Consider the following 20,804-nt stretch of genomic DNA (forward strand, 5'->3'; position numbering starts at 1 on the left):
ATGGTCAATGATTATTTAACTACTTTTAATCGAATTAGATGAAAATTGAATGAACTTTATAATTTTAATTTCCAGTCAAACAAGTAAAAGTAACAATGTAATAATGATCACTAATTGATTTGCATTTTCACTATTTTGCTTTAAGTAAAGGAACCTCATCATCAATTAGAAAATGACTAACAACTCAATCTGATACTGATTCGATCAATAGTAATTAGTAATTCGCAATTCGTAGCCGAATTCTACTTGAAAAATACCTGAACCCGATCTGTACCTGGTAAAACCGAACCAATTATTAACTGATGACTACCCGAGACCGATTGAAACTCAACACGAACTTTAACCGACACCGACCTGATACTAACCCGATAGTTCGAATAACCGATCTTTAACCGAACCGTGACTAATCGACCGGACCCGAGTATGACCCGTCGCATCCGAAATATAACCGATCCGAAATACAACCGAATCAAATGACACCCGTCGGAAACCGACCCGATAACCCGAATGAACACCTCTAATCACAGTCATATCATTTACTCCACCCAAAACACATTAACTCGAACACACAAAACAGTTACTGCATCATAACATTAGCACCCCACAACAAAAGATTAGATGACAAAACCAGAAATAAATAAATGCAGCAACTTATTCCTGCCATAAAATCAAGGATGACACGCCAAATTGTGGAGTCATTAATGACTTGACCAAGAAGCACAGTGTGAGAAGAATGACTATTACTAGCATTTTGGGCAATAGTTAAACAACAATAATAAGATGGTTTGTCATTATCGTAGGCAACAAGAGGAAGAACATAATAACCAAGCATATTAGCAGTAGGCACTATGAGTAAAGCCAACAATTTGGAAATGGAAAGAAGAAAAACCTTTCAAAAAAATACCAATGTAATAAAAAGCCTACCTTAACTAATAAGAATAAACATGACAAGTTAAATCTTTTGCCTTTATAAACTTAAGTTGGATGTTGGTTCAAACACAATTACGTACAAGAACATTGTCAAATATAGTCCATATAGATGAGAAGTTTTTTACATAATCAAAACTGAGCAAACTTATTACTAACACCAATATCGACAAAGCCACATAAAGAAATTCTATCCAAAAGATTCATACCTGAAATCATGTTCACGTGTGGTACGGCTAAACCACTTTATGATACTAGTGTAGATTGTGTTTTTGATGGAAATATAAACATCTTTCTTTTCATGACACAAGAACTGACTCTAAGAAGTTCTAAAAACAGGAAAAAAGGAAGAAATGGATACCTAGCAAGTTCAGTCAATTATAAAGGAACACCTGACACAAATGGTGATATGATAAAATAAGTCATCTTAGTTCTAATATTCATCTTGTTCAACAATCAGTTGTAATATTCATTTCATTCATCATTCCAACATCTCATATGAATATATCAAAAAAATATCATAAATTGCGTTGAAGTTTATCTGTCTTTAAATCAAAAATTTTAATTAAGACAAACTTTTGAAAAACAAGGGAGTAGGATTAATGAATTGCATTACACATTTACACTTGATAAATTTTAAAAATTTTCAGATGTTATGGGCATAAAAAAACTTTTTTAGACAATCATGTAATTCTATGACAACATCAAAGATAAGAGGTCTGAACTCTGAACAAAGTTTTGATAGAGGAGAATAGGAGCACAATACATGCACCAAAGTGACTTCACTGCCTATCCATGGCTTTGTCAAGTTACTGTTAGAAAGCTACATCCTCGAGAGAGAAACCCGTTGCCATCTGTTGTTCTTTGACAACACTTTGGGACAAAATCCCACCTTATTTTTCCAAGTTTTTACCTAATTGCAATTGGGTACGGAAATTTTTGGGATTTTCATCCGATTTTGAGCCAAGATTTCTCCAATTCCATACCCTTAATTTCAAATTTTCAAGTTTATCGCACATGTTGTTCTGGGTTTACTTTTGAAAGGTCAGTAGATCTCTATTTCAGTTTAACATCTGTTTTTTTTTTTTGTTTTTTTTTGTTTTTTTTTTTCCGGATTTTGTTGAATGTCACTCAGATCTTTACATTTTCTTATTCCTTGCACTTTTGTGGTGATTTTGTTTGCAACCCATTTGCTTATTGGTAGTTTATTCGCAAATTTGTTGTCGATTTGGGATTCTATTAATGTTTTTAGGTTTGTATTTGATTTTCCCTTCATGAAAAAAGATTTGTATATGATTTTGGAAACTCTCATTGATTTTGTTTATAATTAGTATGTTCTTTTGGAAAATGATTGTATAAACTGTTCTACTATTCTCAGTTTATAGTTTCTTTCCCTTTCCCATTCATTGTCTCTCTTTACTTCTGGAGTATATAATTTGTTAGTAATTATTTAATGTGTATCATCTGGATTACAAAGCAGCAGTAGATTACTTTTGCACTTAATTTTTTTTTTGAAATAATGGTAAGTAATGTGATAATAAAGAAAATTTATACCCTGATTTTTGCATGCAAAGAACGAACTAATTAAGCATTGTGGGTAAATGGTACTTAAAAAATAAGAATATAAGATTATAAGATGCACTCTGGTTAATGAAGCCAGAGAGATGAGGTTGAAGATTAGGACATGCATTTCATCACTGAAAAGATGACATACACGTTCCTCGTTGTTGCCATCTCTTCATAATCATGGTGTCAAAACAAGGTTTCTTCTTATTGTATTGGCTTATTTGAAAAACTCCACCACGACTACGTGGATCATAAAGGTGTAAAAAATCCGCTTAGCATTAGATAGCGCCAAGTAAAGTATAATTTCTGTTGGCGATAATTTTCCATACCGTTTTGTTGTGGTTCTTGTAGTTGACCCTATATTGTTCGTATTGTTGGGATTAGGGCTTTGGCAATGCTGTTGTGGTTTCAACCTATATTTGGCGCAATTAATTATTATCCCTGTTATATCACAATCATGATCGAATCCACATTTCCATACTATGCTCATAGTATGGTATTAGACTTTAGTTCACGCCAAAATAGGGCACATTTTAGTTGTGCTAACCCCTTCTTCATTGCACAAATCAATCTAAGGGGGGATTATGGGAAATTCATGATCTACTTATTTATGACAGTAATTAATTTATCTAATATCCCAAAATAGTAAATGTGATCATTGCATTTAAAGAATATTAAAAGTTTCTTCAATAATGTTGAAGTTTAATTTTTGTAAATTTTTGGAAGAGTGAACTTCAAATTAATGTGAAAATTTGTTCCCGTGTTCTCTCTTTAGTTGTTTTTCCTGTTTGTTTCTTGTTCATTAAAGGTAATATAATCCGAATTTGAATTTTTTTGTAATTTATTTTGAAACATGTGGTTTGGTTTGCATCAGTTCAACTTATTTAATTGAATCGCGCCTTTTAGTTTGCTAACTGAAGCTTTATTGTACCTTTGATGAAATCTTCTAAATTTTGCATCAAAAAACTTGTTCTAGTTTAAATGTGATTTTCGTTTGTTGTTATCTCGTTATGTGGAATTGAGTGTCCCTTTAGGACTTACGAGGTACTACATCATTGTATTCATAGATCAGGTTCCCTTCTATTACTAGGTAGTTTATTCACAAATTTGTTGTCGATTTGGGATTCTTTTAATGTTTTTAGGTTTGTATTTGATTTTCCCTTCATGGAAAAAAGATTTGTATTTGATTTTGGAAACTCTCAATTATTTTGTTTATAACTAGTATGTTCTTTTGAAAAATGATTGTATAAACTATTCTACTATTCTCAGTTTATAGTTTCATTTCCATTCCATTTTCCCCTTTCATTGTCTCTCTTTACTTTTGGAGTATATACTTTGTTAGTAATTATTCAATGTGTATCATCTGGATATCAAAGCAGCATTAGAGTACTTTTGCACTTAATTTTTTTTTTTTGAAATAATGGAAAGTAATGTAATGTTAAAGAAAATTTTCACTCTGATTTTTGCATGCAAAGAAAGAACTAATTAAGCATTTTGGGTAAATGCTTCTTACAAAAGGAGAATACAAGATTGTACATGCACTCTAGTTAATGAAGCCAAAGACAAGAGGTTGAAGATTAGGTATGTGCATTTCATCCTTGAAAAGATGGCATACACGTTGCTTGTTGTTGCCATCTCTTCATAGTCATGGTGTCAAAACAAGGTTGCTTCATATTGTATTGGCTGATTTGAAAAAACCCACTACCTGGATCATAAAGGTGTAAAAAATCCGCTTAGCATTAGATAGCGACAAATAAAGTATGGTTTCTGTTAGCCAAAATATTCCACACCGTTTTGTTGTGGTTCTTGTAGCTGACCCCATATTGTTCGTATTGTTGAGATTAGGGCTTTGGCAATGCTGTTGTGGTTTCAACCTATATTTTGCGCGATTAATTATCCCTGTTATATTACAATCATGATCGATTCCACATCTCCAAACTATGCTCATAGTATGGTATTAGACTATAGTTCACACCGTAATAGGACATGTTTTAGTTGTGCTAAACCCTTCTTCATTGCATAAATCAATCTAAGGGCGGATTATGAGAAAATCATGATCTACTTATTTATGACAATAATTAATTTATCTATCCCAAAATAGTAAATGTGATCATTGCATTTAAAGACGATTAAATGTTTCTTCAATAATGTTGAAGTTAAATTTTTGTAAATTTTTGGAAGAGTGAACTTCAAATTAATGTGAAAATTTGTTCCCGTGTTCTCTCTTTAGTTGTCTTTCCTGTTTCTTTCTTGTTCATTAAAGTTAATATTACTCCAAATATGAATTTTGTTGTAATTTTTTTTGAAACATGTGGTTTGGACTTGCATCAATTCAACTTATTTAATTAAATCGCACCTTTTAGTTTGCTAACTGAAGCTTTATTGTAGCTTTAATGAAATCTTCTAAATTTTGCATTAAAAAACTTGTTCTAGGTTAAATTTGATTTTCGTTTGTTGTTATCTCGTTATGTGGAATCGAGTGTCCCTTTAGGACTTACGAGGTATCTACATCATTGTATTCATAGATAAGATTCCTTTCTATTCTTAACTCTGCCAGGAATGGAAAGGTTACAATAGGAAAAGAATCTGATATTTGGGTTTTCTATTTAAAATTCCATGAGTTCTTCTAGGTGAACCTGATTTGCTTTAATACCTCCCATTTTTGGCGCAGGGTTCAAGATGCTTTATGAAAATATTGAAGTTGAGCTCATTAGCGTGGCAAGAAAAAAAAAGAAGGGGAATTCCAGTGAATTGTGAATAGTCTGAGATCCCACAAGATGTTTGTCCAAGATCTATTTGATTTGGAAGATGATGGATTTGATGAACTAAATGATGAGCTACGCATTTCTGAAGAGGTGTTCTATGGAAATGATGCACTTGGTTGTACTATGAAGTGCGATGTTGATGAAGCTTGTGGATCTTTAAGTGCGCTTGATAAGATGCTTGAGATTTCGCCTTGTTCTCACAGTGAAAATTCAGCCATAACAAATCAAGCTTCTCCAATATGTGATGCAGCCTCTGCTAAGCTTCTGGAGAATTCTCAAGCATTAAGTTGCGCAAAAGGGTGTATTACATATGAAAGGTTTGATCATGATTTTCATACAAAGCGGATGAGGTATTCAGTTAATGAGTTGTCTAATTTTAAACCTTACCTTGACAAGTCTGTGGCTTCATCTATTCCCTTGAAGCAAGTTGTATCTGAAATCCACCCTCCTACACAACTTGCTCCCTGTCAAATTCTTATGTGTCATGTGGTTGAATCATGCAATGAAGGTGTGTCATCTAGTTGTTACCTGTTGAAGCAATGTCCTGAATCTGACCAAGCTGGAAATTTAGGAGACAGTAGTGCTCTTAATGGTTGTGTGTCGGGCTCAGATGGAAGTGAAATAAAGCAGGTTGGCAGTAGTAAATCTATAGCCTCACCTATTTCCCAGGAAAGTTCTGCTACAAAACTTTTGATTCCCAATCCCTCTGTTGTAGCAGGCATTGAATCTGGATCACTTCAACATGCTGAAGAAAGACCCAATAAAGCTTTTTTTTCTGAATGTGAAGATGAAGTATTGACTGGCGACATCATGAAGGATGCCCTTGCTATTCTTCGTTCTAGAGTTGATCTCTTGCTTGAAAGAACAAAATGGTCTCTTGAGAAGCAGGTAAGAAATGATGGGAGGTATCGTTATGTTTACAGATCACCTGAAGGAAGGCCTGTTCGGGGATTCCCTAAAGTTTGGGAAATTCTCCGTCAGAGTTTAGGTGTTCATGGCAGTAATGATGTTTCTAGAGATGATAAACAGTGGACTAATGTTAACGAGTTCTGTTCTGATCTGTATGAGACATTAAGATACATTGATAATAATGGTAGTAATTGGGATCCCAAGTGTTCATTGACTTTTCTATGTAGACTTCTGGATCCCTTTGTGGATTTAGTTTTTGTTAACAGAAAGATTCATGCACTTAGAACCGGTAAACTATTCAAAGCTAGGCAAAGTAGTGCAATTGATGTTGATAGAAAAGTTGAGATAGAAGCTAGGAAAGGTGATAAGAAAAGGCTTTTAAATAGGCATGCGGAGAAAATGGTTTGTGATCCTTCTTTGACCTCTAGTCTGGTGGAGACGCATAAAACCAGATCAATTTATGTTTCTGAAGGAAATAGTATGCGTCTTGTAACTACAATTGCTGACAACGAAAACCAATGTAGAGGAACTTGTACAGATGAAAAGATGAATTCGTGTCACTTATCAGCTGTTGAGTCTGATGGCATGTGTTTACATCATCCTGCTTGCACATATGATGTTCCTGTAGGCAGTGCTGAGACAAATGCGATATGTCGACAATCTTCACCTCATCAAATTAGTATAAGCACTCCAAGCAGTAGTAAACAAAGTCTTGAATTTAGTAAGAGAAGCTTGGAGGGAGGAGTTATTGATGCAAGAGTGAAGAAAACATACTGTAAATCTGAAGCTTTTCTTGATATCTCCAAGCTATACATGGACGATGATAATGATATGCATCTGGCTAATGATAGGGGTTGGCCCATGGATTGTGTTGATATTGAAAAACAACCACATGAATGTAATGTCTTTTTTGAACCTCAGTCTTGCAAGTCAGAAATGAAACCTAAAAAGCTTCGCAATAGCAAGAAGAGATCAATGGGCTGCCAGCCCAAGGATGATGACTTGTTGGTTTCAGCAATATTAAAGAAAAGAAGCTTTAGATCCAGCATTAAAGATTCTGGCACAAAGCCTAGAAAGTCAAAATATAAATATCTGAAGAAACGCAAGACTCAGAAAGGTAGTTGCAGGTTACTTCTGCGGGGCATTGGTAAGGGTGGGAAAAATTTAACAGATAAGTGGACTTTGGTTGGCAAACGGACAATATTTTCATGGTTAATTAGTTCTGGGACAATACTTATAAATGAAGCTGTCCAGTATCGTGATCTGAAGGATGACACCGTGGTTAAAGAAGGTCTCATTACCAAGGATGGGATTCTATGTAATTGTTGCAGTGAGATGTTTTCTGTCTCGAAGTTTAAGATCCATGCCGGTTTTAATCTGAATCGTCCTTGTTTGAATCTTTTTGTTGGGTCTGGTAAGCCGTATACTTTATGCCAGCTTCAAGCTTGGTCGGCTGAGTACAAAGTCAGGAGAAGTGGCACAGGCACTCCACTTGTGCCACTTGATGAGTATGACAAAAATGACGATTCTTGTGGACTTTGTGGTGAAGGAGGAGAATTGCTTTGTTGCGACAACTGTCCTTCCACTTATCACCAGTCATGCTTGTCAGCAGAGGTCTGTTTGTAGATTTTATGCTTATGTCTTTTTCTTGTGTTTGATATCAATCTCAAGTATATTGGCTAATTTTCTTTTAGCTGATATAACTTCTTAAAACAAAAGTAATTAGATGTGGAGTAGCCATGTATGAACAGCATCAAGGCTTTAAGTAGGATTGTGGGGGTGATGATGGCCAATAAGGAGATTTTTTTAAATTGGTGCTGATGTGGGTTGTTCAGTTACTTTCTTGCTCTGTTTTTGGTTGGAAATGTGCTGTCATTTATGGCAATCAAATATCATGTCTTTTTAGGATTAGTTATTTGATGATACGGTTATTACTTTCTGAATTTGTCTCACTCCCTTGATTCCTATTCATGTCCTAGCATTTTTCCTTTTCTACTTCCCATAATTCTTGATTCCGACTCCTTAGTTGAAGTCCGATTCGAACTAAGCGTTCATGTTGTTGCAAGGGATGTGTACCATTGTTACCATTGGCTATATGAAGTTTTGTCCAATACCCCTTCTTAGTTAGAGATGGTGTCAAATTCCTATGTGTTAATACATGTTTAATTTGGTATTGGACCTTTTCAGGTTACATGCATGTAAAACCTGGTTGTGCAAAGTATTAGTCACGGTTGCATTAATGGCCGTAAAATGGCTTCCGTGGTCCATATGACTGATTTTGTGGCAGTCCTGGGCTCTCAGCCTAAATTTGGTCGCAATAAGATTAAAAATCTTTACGGTGCAATATCGATTCGGGCTGCACTATGGTGGCCTAATGATTAGGGCATGTTTTTCCGAACTCTTTGGAACTCTCAAGTAGACTATAAAAACTGAACCAAAGATAATGGGTATCGGAATATTAGAGTAAAAGTGATTGAGAAAACTTGCGAGAATTTAAGCTTAACAGAATTGAAAATAAATTGGGGAGGATAGATCTAGTATAATTCTTTACCCTACAGATAGTTAACGAGATGTAAATTTCTTTTTTAGTGGCGCAGAATGGGTCATTTTACATTGGGCTTCCTAATCTTTTTTGTGAATGTAAGTTAGCATACAGTTGTGTTTGCCAAGGATCTAATAAAATCAATTTTAAAGAAATGTACATTCTATTTTCTATCATGCCTTGTGTGGGAGCTCTTTAGGACTTTGCTGATGATGTGTGCAGATATGAGAATGTCATGATTAAGCTGTGTAGGTTGACATGAAAGTGTTTGTTTAAATCTGTTGAATGTGAAATCCAGATTCTGATTGTCTCAATTCAAGCTATGTGCACTTCTAAGATGTGTAAATATATGACTAGATGATGAATTCTCGTGGCAACTTCTTTTTTATTCCATTGGCTGGAATTTCTTTCAATCGTGTAATTTTTCTGTGCCGCGCTTTCTGTTACTTGCTCACAGCCCACAGGTCTTCTCTGCTAAGAATAGGAATCCATGGGAATGGAGTTGCTTTAGTGTGGTGCTCCTTTTTGAAGACGAAACAAAGCAACACCATATCTGTTTTGTGTTCCTTGTACAACTAACTTTGTTGATTATAGAAGAAATCATTTGATGTAATTTGACCTTCATCTTCCCTGTGACCTACATGAATTTCTTTCCTGGTTGAAGATTTTCCGCATTACAATTTTTTCTTTGAGCTTGTTTCATTTTCTAATGATTTGCGATATTGACTTTACAAAAAAAATAGTGACATGGGCTTCATCAAAAAAATGATTAGCGATATGGGAAAAGAAGTAAAGTGTTTGCATTGGGTAGAAATGGACCATATGCAAATATAGTTAAGAATTCACTATTGGATAAAAAAAATCAAATGGATGAATCAATTAATGTTCCATGATACTTTTTGGCCTTTGATATAGGATGTTAGTCAAGAGTTAAATGTAAATGTATGTAAAAATAAGGTTTACTCCGTTGTGTGTTCTACAACTGTTAGTAGTGTTGGAGGTTATGATCCATGTATCCACTGTTTTGTTGGTTTTCCAATTAAGGATAGTTAGCTAATGACTGTTCATTTTCCTTGGAAGCCTGGAGAGATCTCTTGTCATTGTAATCTCCATGAGTGATGTTTGGTGTGTTGTGTTTGTGCCTATAAGGCCAAATTGTTGTAATTTGACGCTTCTCTTGTTAATTTCTCCTGTATCATGGTGAGTGGAGTAGATGTCTGTCTGACAAATTGACTTACTGTTATAATTCCTAAGTCTTCTTTAGTTGCAGCATTTCTCTCAAGTATGTAAGAGCTTTTGGGGGGAAATGTTGCTACTAAAAAGAAAAACAGATGAAGTATAAATTTTCTTTAGTTGCTGTACAGTTGCTTCTGTCTACAATTCAACATTCATAGCGAATACTAAAAACATTGGCACAACTTGTATGTGTGCTCGTATGCGGTTTATGCTACGTTTGGTCGTTGTACCTGTGTTTGTCTTGATGGTTGAAATCTGTAGCATGTCTTCTATTCTTGTGTTAGTTTTCTAAGGTGATTGTGTTTGTACAAGATTTGCTTATTTTTAACTTTCATTTGTCACAGGAAATTCCTGAAGGAAGTTGGTATTGCTCAAACTGCACATGTCAGGTTTGTGGAGCTTTGGCTGTAAATGCAGGAACATTAAATTCTAATTCTGCTCTGAAGTGTTCACAATGCGACAAAAAGTGTATGTGCCTTTACTGTTCTGTTATATCTCAAATAATTTTTTTGAAATTTGTACTTGTATCAAATTTGATCAGAGTGGCTTCATTAAAAGCATGAACTACTCTTCAGATTTTCAATATTTATAAACTGTCAAGGATGGTAATGATAGGACATAATCCTTCATTTGTCAAGGATGTATCTGTAACCGTTTGAGCTGTTCACAGATCATGAAGCTTGCTTGATGGACAATGATCTTGGCAAAGTAGATGGTGCTCCTTGGTTCTGTAGCTCAGGTTGTGAAGAGGTAATCTAGTTTGTAACTTTATTCCCCATCAAAAATGGGAATACTATGGCTATAAAGTAGCACTCTTTTGCATGAAGTGTATACTTTTATTCCTTTATTTTGACCTCCGAATCCTCTGTGTTGGTTGTGCAGATCTTTAATGGTCTACAATCTTTTATTGGCATGTCCAACCATATTGCTGATGACTATTGCTGGACAGTTTTGAGATGTATTCATGATGACCAAAAAATCCCTTCTGCTCAACGTTTTGCTCTAAAAGCTGAATGCAACTCTAATTTAGCTGTTGCTGCTACCATTATGGAGGAGTGCTTCCTCTCCATGATCGACCCAAGAACCGGCATAGATATGATACCACAAGTGGTGTACAATTGGGGGTAAGGTCTTTCATTTTGATGATTATGGTAGTATAAATTATTCAATGTACTAATCATAGTGCAAAGTCTCGAATATGGTCATGTTAACATTCACAAAACGGCTTTTATGGTCGATGCAGATGGTTTCAAAGTTGTTTCAACCTATATTTTGGTCGCGGTAAGCTCAAAATCTTTTATAATACGGTCGGATATGGTGATGCGGGCGATATTTTACTCTTTGCTTCTAATATCTGAAACAAAGAAGAGTTGATAGTTCTTACATCCACTTCATGGAAATAATAGGAAAAATTAGACATTAGTAATCCAACGTATTTCTTATTCGCTGAAAATAAATCTACATTTGAATTATTCATGAATTATTCCACATGTCGAATACTCGAATGTGTCCGCTAAAAATATGCCCAAGTGACCTCTAATTGGGTTTCAAAGTTTCACCCTTATTTAAAAAATTTTCCCCTTATTTTCCTCACAATCTCCAATATTGCTTAAAACTTTTTTCATGTCTTCCATTATTGCCCAAAACTTCTTCGATATTGTCCAGTCACCATTACTATCCAACACGAAGAAATACAAATTTCTATTGAGCATGCTTTGGGCAAAATTCGTTCCATGTCATGGTATACTCAGTCGTACCCCTCAATATGATAGGAATTAATTAATTAGCAACATCAGCTAGAACTCATTAAAAACAGTACTTGCTCAAACCAGAAACTTTTCCATAGAAAGGGAGATAAAGCTTAATAATTTGGATGTTCTTGCACATTTTGCACAATTAATTCTTAAGACCTCAAAATTAGCACAAGGATAACTCACGAATCACGATACATTAACTTAAAATAAAGCTAATTCCTTCCCTATAACTTGTCAATTCTATATTTTATACAACCATTGTGTAAACATTGGCTGCATTGATAGTCATCTTATGTGAAACTACAAATAAAAGTAATCCTTGAAACGTTCATCTTGATGTCTCTTTACAACAACTTTGTATTCCCTCAATCTCAACAACAAAATCAAATTATTATCGGAAAACCTTGCAAACTAAATTCAATTTTTTACTTTTGAATACAAAACATCCCTAAATCCTTTTAGAAATCTGGAATTGGAAGGAAAGTGGAAGCCATTCTTCAAGAAATGAGGTATATGAATGCAAAGGTGGATTTTTGTTTGGTAAAGAGATATTAAAATGAAGTATGTAAAATGAGTTCTGGCCTTTTTGAAAGAGAATGGATCGGTGATTTAGCGAGGAATGGAGGGATTGAAAATGGTGGGTTTTGAGATGGTTTAAGCGGCAGTTAGGTACTTAATAATGTCAAGGATTTGTGGAGAAGAAATTCAAGCTGTGGAAAATATCTAAGGTGAGTGAATCTGAGTGCCTGACCAATTAGTTATATTGAAAATGGTGATGTATAAGGATATTGAATGAAAAATTATGAAGATGAATGAAGAACAAGCGTTTTTTCTTTCATTTATATTGTGTGACTTGAGCAATAAGTTGCGGAAGCTAAATGATTTTCCCAAATAATGCTTAATAGAGTAGAGATTTGTGTTTCTTTTTATTAGACAGTAATAGTAATTGGAGAATAAGGAAGGGGAAATTTGGGCAGTAATGGTAATTAGAGAATATGGAAGGGAAGTTTTCGACAGTATTGGAGATTATAGGGTATGGAAGAAGTTTTGAGCACTAGTGGAGATTGGAGAAGTGAAGAAGGATGAAAATTTCTAAGAAAAATTGAATCTTTTATTGTGCTTCAATGGTTGAAAAACATAATAAGAAGATTGAGCTTCCAACAACTAGTTTTTACCTACAATAACCCATTATCAAAGGTTGGGTATATTTTAAGTGGACATATGCAATAGGTGGAATTTTTCATAATCCTCAAGGGGCAGGTTTATTTTCAACTGAAAAGAAATAAGTTGGATTATTAATTTTCATGTTTCGAAATATTATAATAAGTTTATTTTATCTATTAGGTGCATGATTATTTACTATGCACCACTTTATAATGCTCTTGCAGACAGTCTAATTTTAGGAGAACATAGATATTACGTGTAGAATAATCCTATCATCCTTCATACTTCTATAGACTTCCATTTCGAAAAAAACTCTCTCTAATATGAATATAGGTTCATTACAACCTTCAATAGCTGACGTTGTTGCCATTCATCATGGTCTAACTTTCAAAAGGCAACACATTTGGTTCTAACAGTCTGAAGTCTATCGTTGTTTTTAAGTGAAAGTTTGGGATTCACTTAGGAAAGAGAGCTTGATACTGCTGATCATGTGAGGCTTGTGGTAGCATTCACATTTATAGCTGAAGGTTTGGCCCAAATATCCTGATTGTGTGTTAAATTTTAACATGGAAATACATGGTTTCTTTAAGAGGTAAAGACCATTTTCCATGGCGTAGAGTATACAAATAGCAGTGCCATAAATTGTGTTACAGTAATACAGGTTATGAGTAATTGGGCTAGACATTAAATGCAATATAATAAGTTTTGCGCAAATATTAGTATGCATGGGTTTTGATTTTCCGTACCATCACTGTTGAGAATGCGATTAATTATACACATTATTATCTCTGTAAATGTGAAGGAGTTGTTTCCTTGAAACTCTAGATTTGAAATGAATTGACCGACATACTTTTTAATAAGAAGCATAAGAATTGGGCCATTTCAATCAAGGTATTCTAATTTGGAGCATAATATATTGTTGAGGAGTGACCATTTGGAATTGTCCAATGTTCACCTGCTACTTAAAAAGATCAGACCTTGGTGACTCTGAGGCATTGTTCTTATATTACCTCTAACTAATAGAATAAAATCAGGGTCTTGGATGGGGCATTGGGATTACAGTTTCAAAAAACTGCATGGAGACATGTGTGAAAGCTTTATTATGCAGTCGTGATGTTATGTTTCAGCCTAGATATGACTCCCTGATTACAGTGGTGTAAGATATGGATTACTTTGCATTTTTTTGAAGACCAAGGACTTGTCTTTCTTTATGCTCTTTGTTCTGTCTTGGGGTTTAAAGGTGATGATAATTGATCATAGTTTATCAATAAAAGGTATGCTAGGGACTGGAAATTTAGGGGCCTAACATTTTCCATGTTTATCCAGTTATTTTTTCACAATTGTGCCAATACATGATAACTTCCTCATGGGAATTAAGTGAGGAGACACTGATCCCAATTCCCACCCAAGTTCTTTTCAGTTCCATCTATAGGCTTTAGCAAAAATTTATGTTGAATGGTTGACACGACTTCATGTGATTTGGTCTTTCTGGCTTGGAGCAAGCAATTCAGGTTAAGTTCTACCTTCGGGTCGTAATCTAGTTAGGCCAAGTAACATAGATACTCTGCAGCCTTACGTTGCTACCACTAAGCCTGGCAAGTTCATGGATAGGTGTGCTGAATGACTTCTAGGCTAGAGCTTTATAGGATGTTTTTATGAGACAACCAAGCAATATGTAAAATGTTATCCGCTTGAAAGAACAAGTCATAAATTTTCTAATATTGGCCTGTCTCACAAAAAATGCTTTATCTTGCTACCTATTAAACTTTAGAATTGTTTTCCATCCAGAAATTTTATGACGGTTGTCCAACTACTTGTGTTCATATCTTTACCTTTTTGGCTTGTGATGCCCATTCTAGTTTATTTTATATTTTTAAGCGTCCCTTAAAATTTAATACAGAATGAGTTTCACTTGGCTTTAATGACAGCGAGGTACTTGCTACAATAGTAAATGATGTAATTCAGTTCTTAGGATTGACTAGCTTGCACAAATTCAGAAGTATGGTTTGTGGATTTGGGATCATGATGGAGCAGTCAGCACCAGGAGAGTTATTTTGGCTACATAGCATTAGTGTTTAAGGGAAGAATTGTCTATAAAGACATTGACTGGATCATAATAAAACAGGGAAAGGAAAAATAATAAAAGTATCAGTTGAACAATTGAAGTACCTTCTATATATGCGGTTTGCGCTGATGAATTGAAGCATAATAGGATTATAGAGATCAGGTTATATGTAATTAAATTAGCTTACGTTTTTATCAATAAATCTCATCCAAAAGACCTTGTTCTGGACAGGAGAGTTCATGTCAGATGTTAAGTCACTGTATAGGATACCAATAAAAAAAATTCTAGATATAGAAGCTAAACGTATCAAAATTTAAGTCCGTTATAGGGGTCTGTTTGCAGCTTTCTACTTTAGAGGGAACCGTTTTCAAGAAATTCAAGGGAATGGTATATGGGAGGCAGGTTAGTGTGGGGGATTATGCATTAAGGAGGAGAGTTATCTGGGGGTAGGGGGGAGGGTGGACAATGGATTTAGGGGTTTGGTGTAGGGTGAAAACACCGTTTAGTTCATGGTGTGAGAATTTTATTTTGGGGGTAATAACGAGTATAGGGATCATTGTCTAACAAAATGAAGGTTCAATTACCTAAATTATATAATAAAAAGTAGAAAGAATAAAAAAGAACATCCTTTTTAGACATTAGGATGAATAAATAAGAAATAGTATCAATTTACTTCAATAAGTTAAAATATAGCAATGATAGCATAATTCTGTTGGGTTATACATATTTAAGTACAGAAATACAAATGTACGCACTCAGAACGCACAACAATGACATATTTCAGGAGACGTTTACTGCTTGATCACAATAATGTGCATGGTAAGCACAATCACAAAGATTACAAACAATAATAGAATGATTGATACTTAAGTGGAAACTTGACTTGATTGAACAATTACTTGATACCTCTATGAGCACATGACCATGAGCGTAACTTGAGATGATTTTCTATGAGATACTTAGATAACATACAAGGCACGCGTAATGCACTTTCCTTAAGAGTCAATTCCCCCTACTTGCCATGTTAAACTTCAGTAAGTAAGCTCAAGAGATACAATGTAACCATACCTCACTTAAGCAAGATTAAGGTGAATGAAAGATTTGTGGTGTTATGAACATTATTCAAAGTAATAGAAGTTACAAATTGTTTGCAAGATCTATGAAATTTTTGGAAGAGTTTGAGAGCATTTCATCAGAAATTTTCTGATTCCAAATCACCAATGAATGATTAATTTTTCTCATGCTAGTGACTATTCATGAGGGTTATCCAGTGTGTAAACCCCATTGAGTAACTTATGACTCATGAGTATCTTAAGTGAACTCCTATCGTGTTACATAGGTGATGATCCCCCATTGTGTCCAGCTATTAGCTGCACACATAACTCAAGATAATGGTATCTTATTGCACCTAAATCCGTGCAAAAGAAACTGATAGAAACATTCAAAATCCTAGCACAAGATGTCGCCCAAGACTGACTAGTCGCCATACTGGAATAATTCCAACCAACAAAGAGGACAACCAACGACTCGTCGGTCCCTCTGTCTTTCTTTTGCAAGCTTTTCAAACTTTTATCTAGAAATACTGATTCATGTTTCCTCTTTAATCAAAACTCAGAAGTACAACCTGTTGTTAATAGCAATTTTCACCTACAAACCATGTAAAGATGTTCATTTTATACCTTGTGGGAGATCACATTTGCAGATACTTCAGGGTTTGAAATTCATTCATCTTATACCTGATTAATTTTACCAGCAGTATAATCCTGAATCCTTGTGTCTTAGACTCTTCAACATATAAGAACAAATAATTAAGATCAAATGTCTTGTGCAATTTTCTTACTCCTATAGTAGGATTTCTCCTGAACTTTCAGCCCTAATTTAATTATTTGCTTCTACTCAATTTTTCTTTAAAGATAATACTTCTTAACTTTTTAAGTGCCTTTCATATTTATTGTTTGACTCCTTTTATGTTTCTGTTATATCAGGTCGGAGTTTCCCAGACTAGACTATCATGGATTTTATACTGTGGTATTAGAGAAGGATGATGTATTGGTATCTGTTGCATCTATCAGGTATTTAAAAATGCTATATTTTAATTTAGTTTTCCACTGTATTCTACTCATTTTGAAAGCTCTTCTTTACTTGTCATGTAGTAGAATGGTTTAGGCTGTGTTTGGTAAAGGGCTATTAGTTGGTTTCTAGTTGGCTATAGCTTATAAATATTTATATTGTCAAGTAGCTAAAGCAAGTTTGGTAAACGATAAGCAAGAACAAATGGAAAAATTTTGCCCTTAGTGGCTTTTTTGGTTAGTTTTTGGCTGTTGGCTCACATTTTGTGTCATTTTTTAATAAAGAAAAATTTTATCAATGAAGAAAAGGAATGAGAGAACCCTGGAAAGTTCAGCTATCTAACTACATTAATATGTTCCATTCTTCTCTACATAGCCCATTCGAAGAACAATGTTGATAGAGGCCATTGACCTTGGCCCATAACGAGGCTAAAATTTTTTCTTCATCCCACTAATTTCTAAGGACCAGAATCAATCCTTAAAAATTCGCCTATTCAGATAGACCGTAGAATTGCATTACAACAACACATCCTTAATTTCTTGAGGTCTTGATTGCCACCAAACTCATGGAAATTAGTAAATAAGAAATTCCCAATTCTTCCAAAATCCTAGAGCAACCCACTCTTGTCTACCAATCTTAAAATGACTGGTCTAAAGACCCTTTGCAAATCTGCAAATGCATAAAAAAATAATCATTATTTTCTTTTATCCCTCAAACACATAATGCATCTATGTGAATTCAATTTTAGGTCTTCTATTCTGCATTGTATTAAGCTTCCTAAATCCTAAGATGATAGCCTAGAGTGCTAATTTCAAACATGTTAAACAATTACAACTCAACTAGACTTTAAAAGCCAATACAAACAACCAATATCATCAATTGTTAAACTGAAAAAAAATTGTAACCAATATTTGAACCAATGTTACCTGAAACGAAATTCGATCCAATACGAGAAATGAAAACGAATTCAAGAAACATTAATTTTAGTTTTAAACACATAGAAAACATAGGTGCAATTTTATTTTACTCCAAAAAGGGTAAAAGAAAAGAAAATGATTAAAAAGAAAAGATAAGAAAAAAGAAAAGAAAGGCTTATGGTATTATATGCTTTTGGGCTTGAAAAAAAATATTTGGGGAATGTAGTTTTGGATTGTTCTAGAGTTTCGGAAACGAAGGATCCGAAATGGGATACAAAGGAAATTTTTTGGTTTCCGGTAACTATGATTTAAACAACCCCTTTATTTTGTCTACTATTTTAGTCATCGTTTCCAAGAATGCTTTTAGAAGTTAGGTTTTAGCCTTGCGGCATGTGTATTCAATTTTTAAGTTGGGTGGTTCCCCCTTCTTTGTTGGTTATGCTGTAAATGATCTCTCAGACTAACTTGCCTATGGACCTTGAAAATCCTCTGTTTATCATGATCCTTGATCAGTGTTGCCTGATGTGCTATGTAATTCACCCTATGAATTCATGTTTCAAACAAAAATGGCCAAATATAAACCATAATTGACTATAAGCAATTCGTAGGGGGATTAGGTAACACTGCTCTTGACTATAGCTATAAATCTTCTGCACTGATATTTTCACATCAACTAGATATAGGTTGATTGACCTATCTCATAGAAGTAATTTTGTGCACCTATATATTTGGCTATCTGGACTTGGTTATTGGGGATCAAATTGTGAGTTATTTCGTTGGCAGTACCATTTATGATGATCAAATTGCTGTGAGGGTCTTTTATATTTGTGTAACCTATGTCTACGCTGTTAGTTGTCGTCACACTTAAGATGACGGTTTTGATCAGAATTTAACATTAATGTCACAGGGTGCATGGAGTAGCTGTTGCAGAAATGCCACTCATCGCCACTTGTAGTAAGTATCGTCGACAGGGAATGTGTCGCCTTTTGCTAAACTCTGTTGAGAAGGTATTTTACTTTGTAACTGGTTTCTTTTTTTTTTTTTTGGCATTGGGTTGGTAGTGCTAGCAGGATTGTTTCTATCTTCCTCTGGTATCTTTCCCGGAAGCAAGGCATGAATATTAGCACAATACGACTTCATCGGGATTAGTTCCTGTAAATTTATTCTCTTCCTTTTACCTTTCCTTGTCTATCAAACTCACTCCACTTTTTGACCTTTTATGGTTCCAGATGCTCATTTCCTTGAAGGTCGAGAAGCTTGTAATTACTGCAATTTCTGATGTAGTTGAAACCTGGACAATTGGTTTTGGCTTTGTCCCTGTGGAAGAGGAGGAGAAAAGAAGCTTGAACAATATCAACTTAATGGTCTTTCCGGGTACCGTAATGCTGAAAAAGATGCTTTACGTGAATCAAGCTACAGACTTACAAAAAGGTGAATTCATGTTCAATGATAGTCGTAGTCACCCCTGTTAAATTGAATTTTTGATTAAGTGATTAACTGATATTGATCAAAATTGCTTTGATGGGGATCCTAAAACAGATGTTGTAAATGGAAATAGTGAAGAGAACACTCTTAAGGGAAATGCAAATGAGCTAAAAGTTAAGCTGATACGCTTCCCTGATATGAAGACTAGCGACACTCAAAACAGTGGTGGCGTTGCTGAAATTGAGAGCCTGCATTTGGGTAACTTAGAGGAGGTTACGGTAACTGATGAAACTACAGGTTTTAGATTAGAGGAGTTTTTCGATGTACCAGTTGAGTGTTCAATGGGAATGAATGAGGAGGCTTATGAGAACGAAAATTTGCAGTCTTGTTCATTAAGAACAGCTGAAGATGAGAGTCTGATGGATTCTCGAGTTTCTGCTGTGGAGTCAGAAATTAAACATGGGATTCAAGATCAGAGTAATTGTTTGGAAGTTGTTAAAGATCAAGATATTGTTGACACTGTTGAACGCTTGGAAATTCCGCCTGCCAGGAACAATGCCAGTAGCAGAGCTGAATCAGTATCTGCGGATAAGCCTACTAAACTTTCAGAAGTTCCTAAATGCACGGATTGTTTAGGTGTGTCTGTTTTCGGAGAAAAGGAAACACATGTAGAAGTAACATGCGATGTTGTCACTAATCCTGAGAGCTTAATTATGGAATCTGGATACATGTTACTTCCGAACTTGGAGAATCTAGGGGTGGTGAAAGGAGACATACAAGCTGCTGAAGCCATGGATGTAGATACTGTCACTGACAGTAGTAAATATGTAGCTACCGAAACAGTGAATTTGGAGGCAGAAAAAGAAGATGAGCAATCTTCTGGAAGTGAGACTGTAAGCAATGTGAGAGATAATGAAGATGTGAGGGAAGATGAAGCTTTCACGGGCATAAAATTAGGAGCGGAGAGTGATACGAGTAAAATTATGGTTTCAAGTAACTCGTCTGCAAATACTACAACCAAGTTGGTTCATGTGGAGTCGGGGAAAGAAGCTGCCGTTCAAAACATGGAATCAGAAGCTGTAAACGACAGTGCAAATTTAGTGGATTCAGAGGCCGGAAATGATGTAAAGAATGGTAGCGAAACGGAAATAAGCAACGAAAGGGATATTTCGGGAACGATTCAGGAAGACAAAGAAACTGCTGTCGAAGTCATGGAAACAGGTGCGGAACCTATTGGCGACTCAGAATCGTTGGGCAAAGAAGGTAGTTTAGGAAAGCATTTATCAGAAAAATTTGGTGAATATGATATAGGTGTTGTAATCCAGGAAAGGGATGCTGGTGAAGAAACCCAGTCTGTAAGTTTTGTTGAAAACCAGCTTTCTTTGATTGAACAATCTCAGGAAGCTAGTGTTTTCCCCAACTCTTAATATATATTAGTTTATATATTCCAAATTTTCCTTGTCA

The 20,804-nt window shown here is 34.9% G+C and overlaps 1 protein-coding gene across 3 annotated transcripts; it reads left to right on the forward strand.

Moving 5' to 3' along the window:
- The first annotated feature begins 1,552 nt into the window (after nt 1–1,552).
- LOC130809511 (increased DNA methylation 1) lies at nt 1,553–20,804 on the forward strand. 3 transcript variants are annotated; one of them, XM_057675320.1, is made up of 10 exons: nt 1,553–1,971; nt 4,012–4,074; nt 5,165–7,781; nt 10,290–10,413; nt 10,616–10,695; nt 10,828–11,069; nt 16,914–17,000; nt 18,823–18,922; nt 19,145–19,346; nt 19,455–20,804. In XM_057675320.1, exons 3-10 carry the CDS (start codon nt 5,271–5,273, stop codon nt 20,765–20,767), a joined length of 4,659 nt encoding a protein of 1,552 aa, XP_057531303.1. In that variant the 5' UTR covers nt 1,553–1,971; nt 4,012–4,074; nt 5,165–5,270; the 3' UTR covers nt 20,768–20,804. The 3 variants fall into 3 exon arrangements, with proteins under 3 accessions (XP_057531303.1, XP_057531300.1, XP_057531302.1); XM_057675319.1 differs by having other exon boundaries at nt 1,587–1,971; nt 3,969–4,074; XM_057675317.1 differs by lacking the exon at nt 4,012–4,074.

The sequence above is a fragment of the Amaranthus tricolor genome, chromosome 3 (genome assembly GCF_026212465.1).
Source record: "Amaranthus tricolor cultivar Red isolate AtriRed21 chromosome 3, ASM2621246v1, whole genome shotgun sequence".
Taxonomy (NCBI): Eukaryota; Viridiplantae; Streptophyta; class Magnoliopsida; order Caryophyllales; family Amaranthaceae; genus Amaranthus; species Amaranthus tricolor.

What these genes read in the sequence shown, in the direction of transcription:
- LOC130809511 (XM_057675320.1), top strand. Translation starts at nt 5,271, where the DNA reads ATGTTTGTCCAAGATCTATTTGATTTGGAAGATGATGGATTTGATGAA. An exon ending in TTCACAATGCGACAAAAAGT is followed by an intron (nt 10,414 to 10,615) that starts GTATGTGCCTTT and finishes AGCTGTTCACAG; the next exon opens with ATCATGAAGCTTGCTTGATG. An exon ending in CAAGTGGTGTACAATTGGGG is followed by an intron (nt 11,070 to 16,913) that starts GTAAGGTCTTTC and finishes CTGTTATATCAG; the next exon opens with GTCGGAGTTTCCCAGACTAG.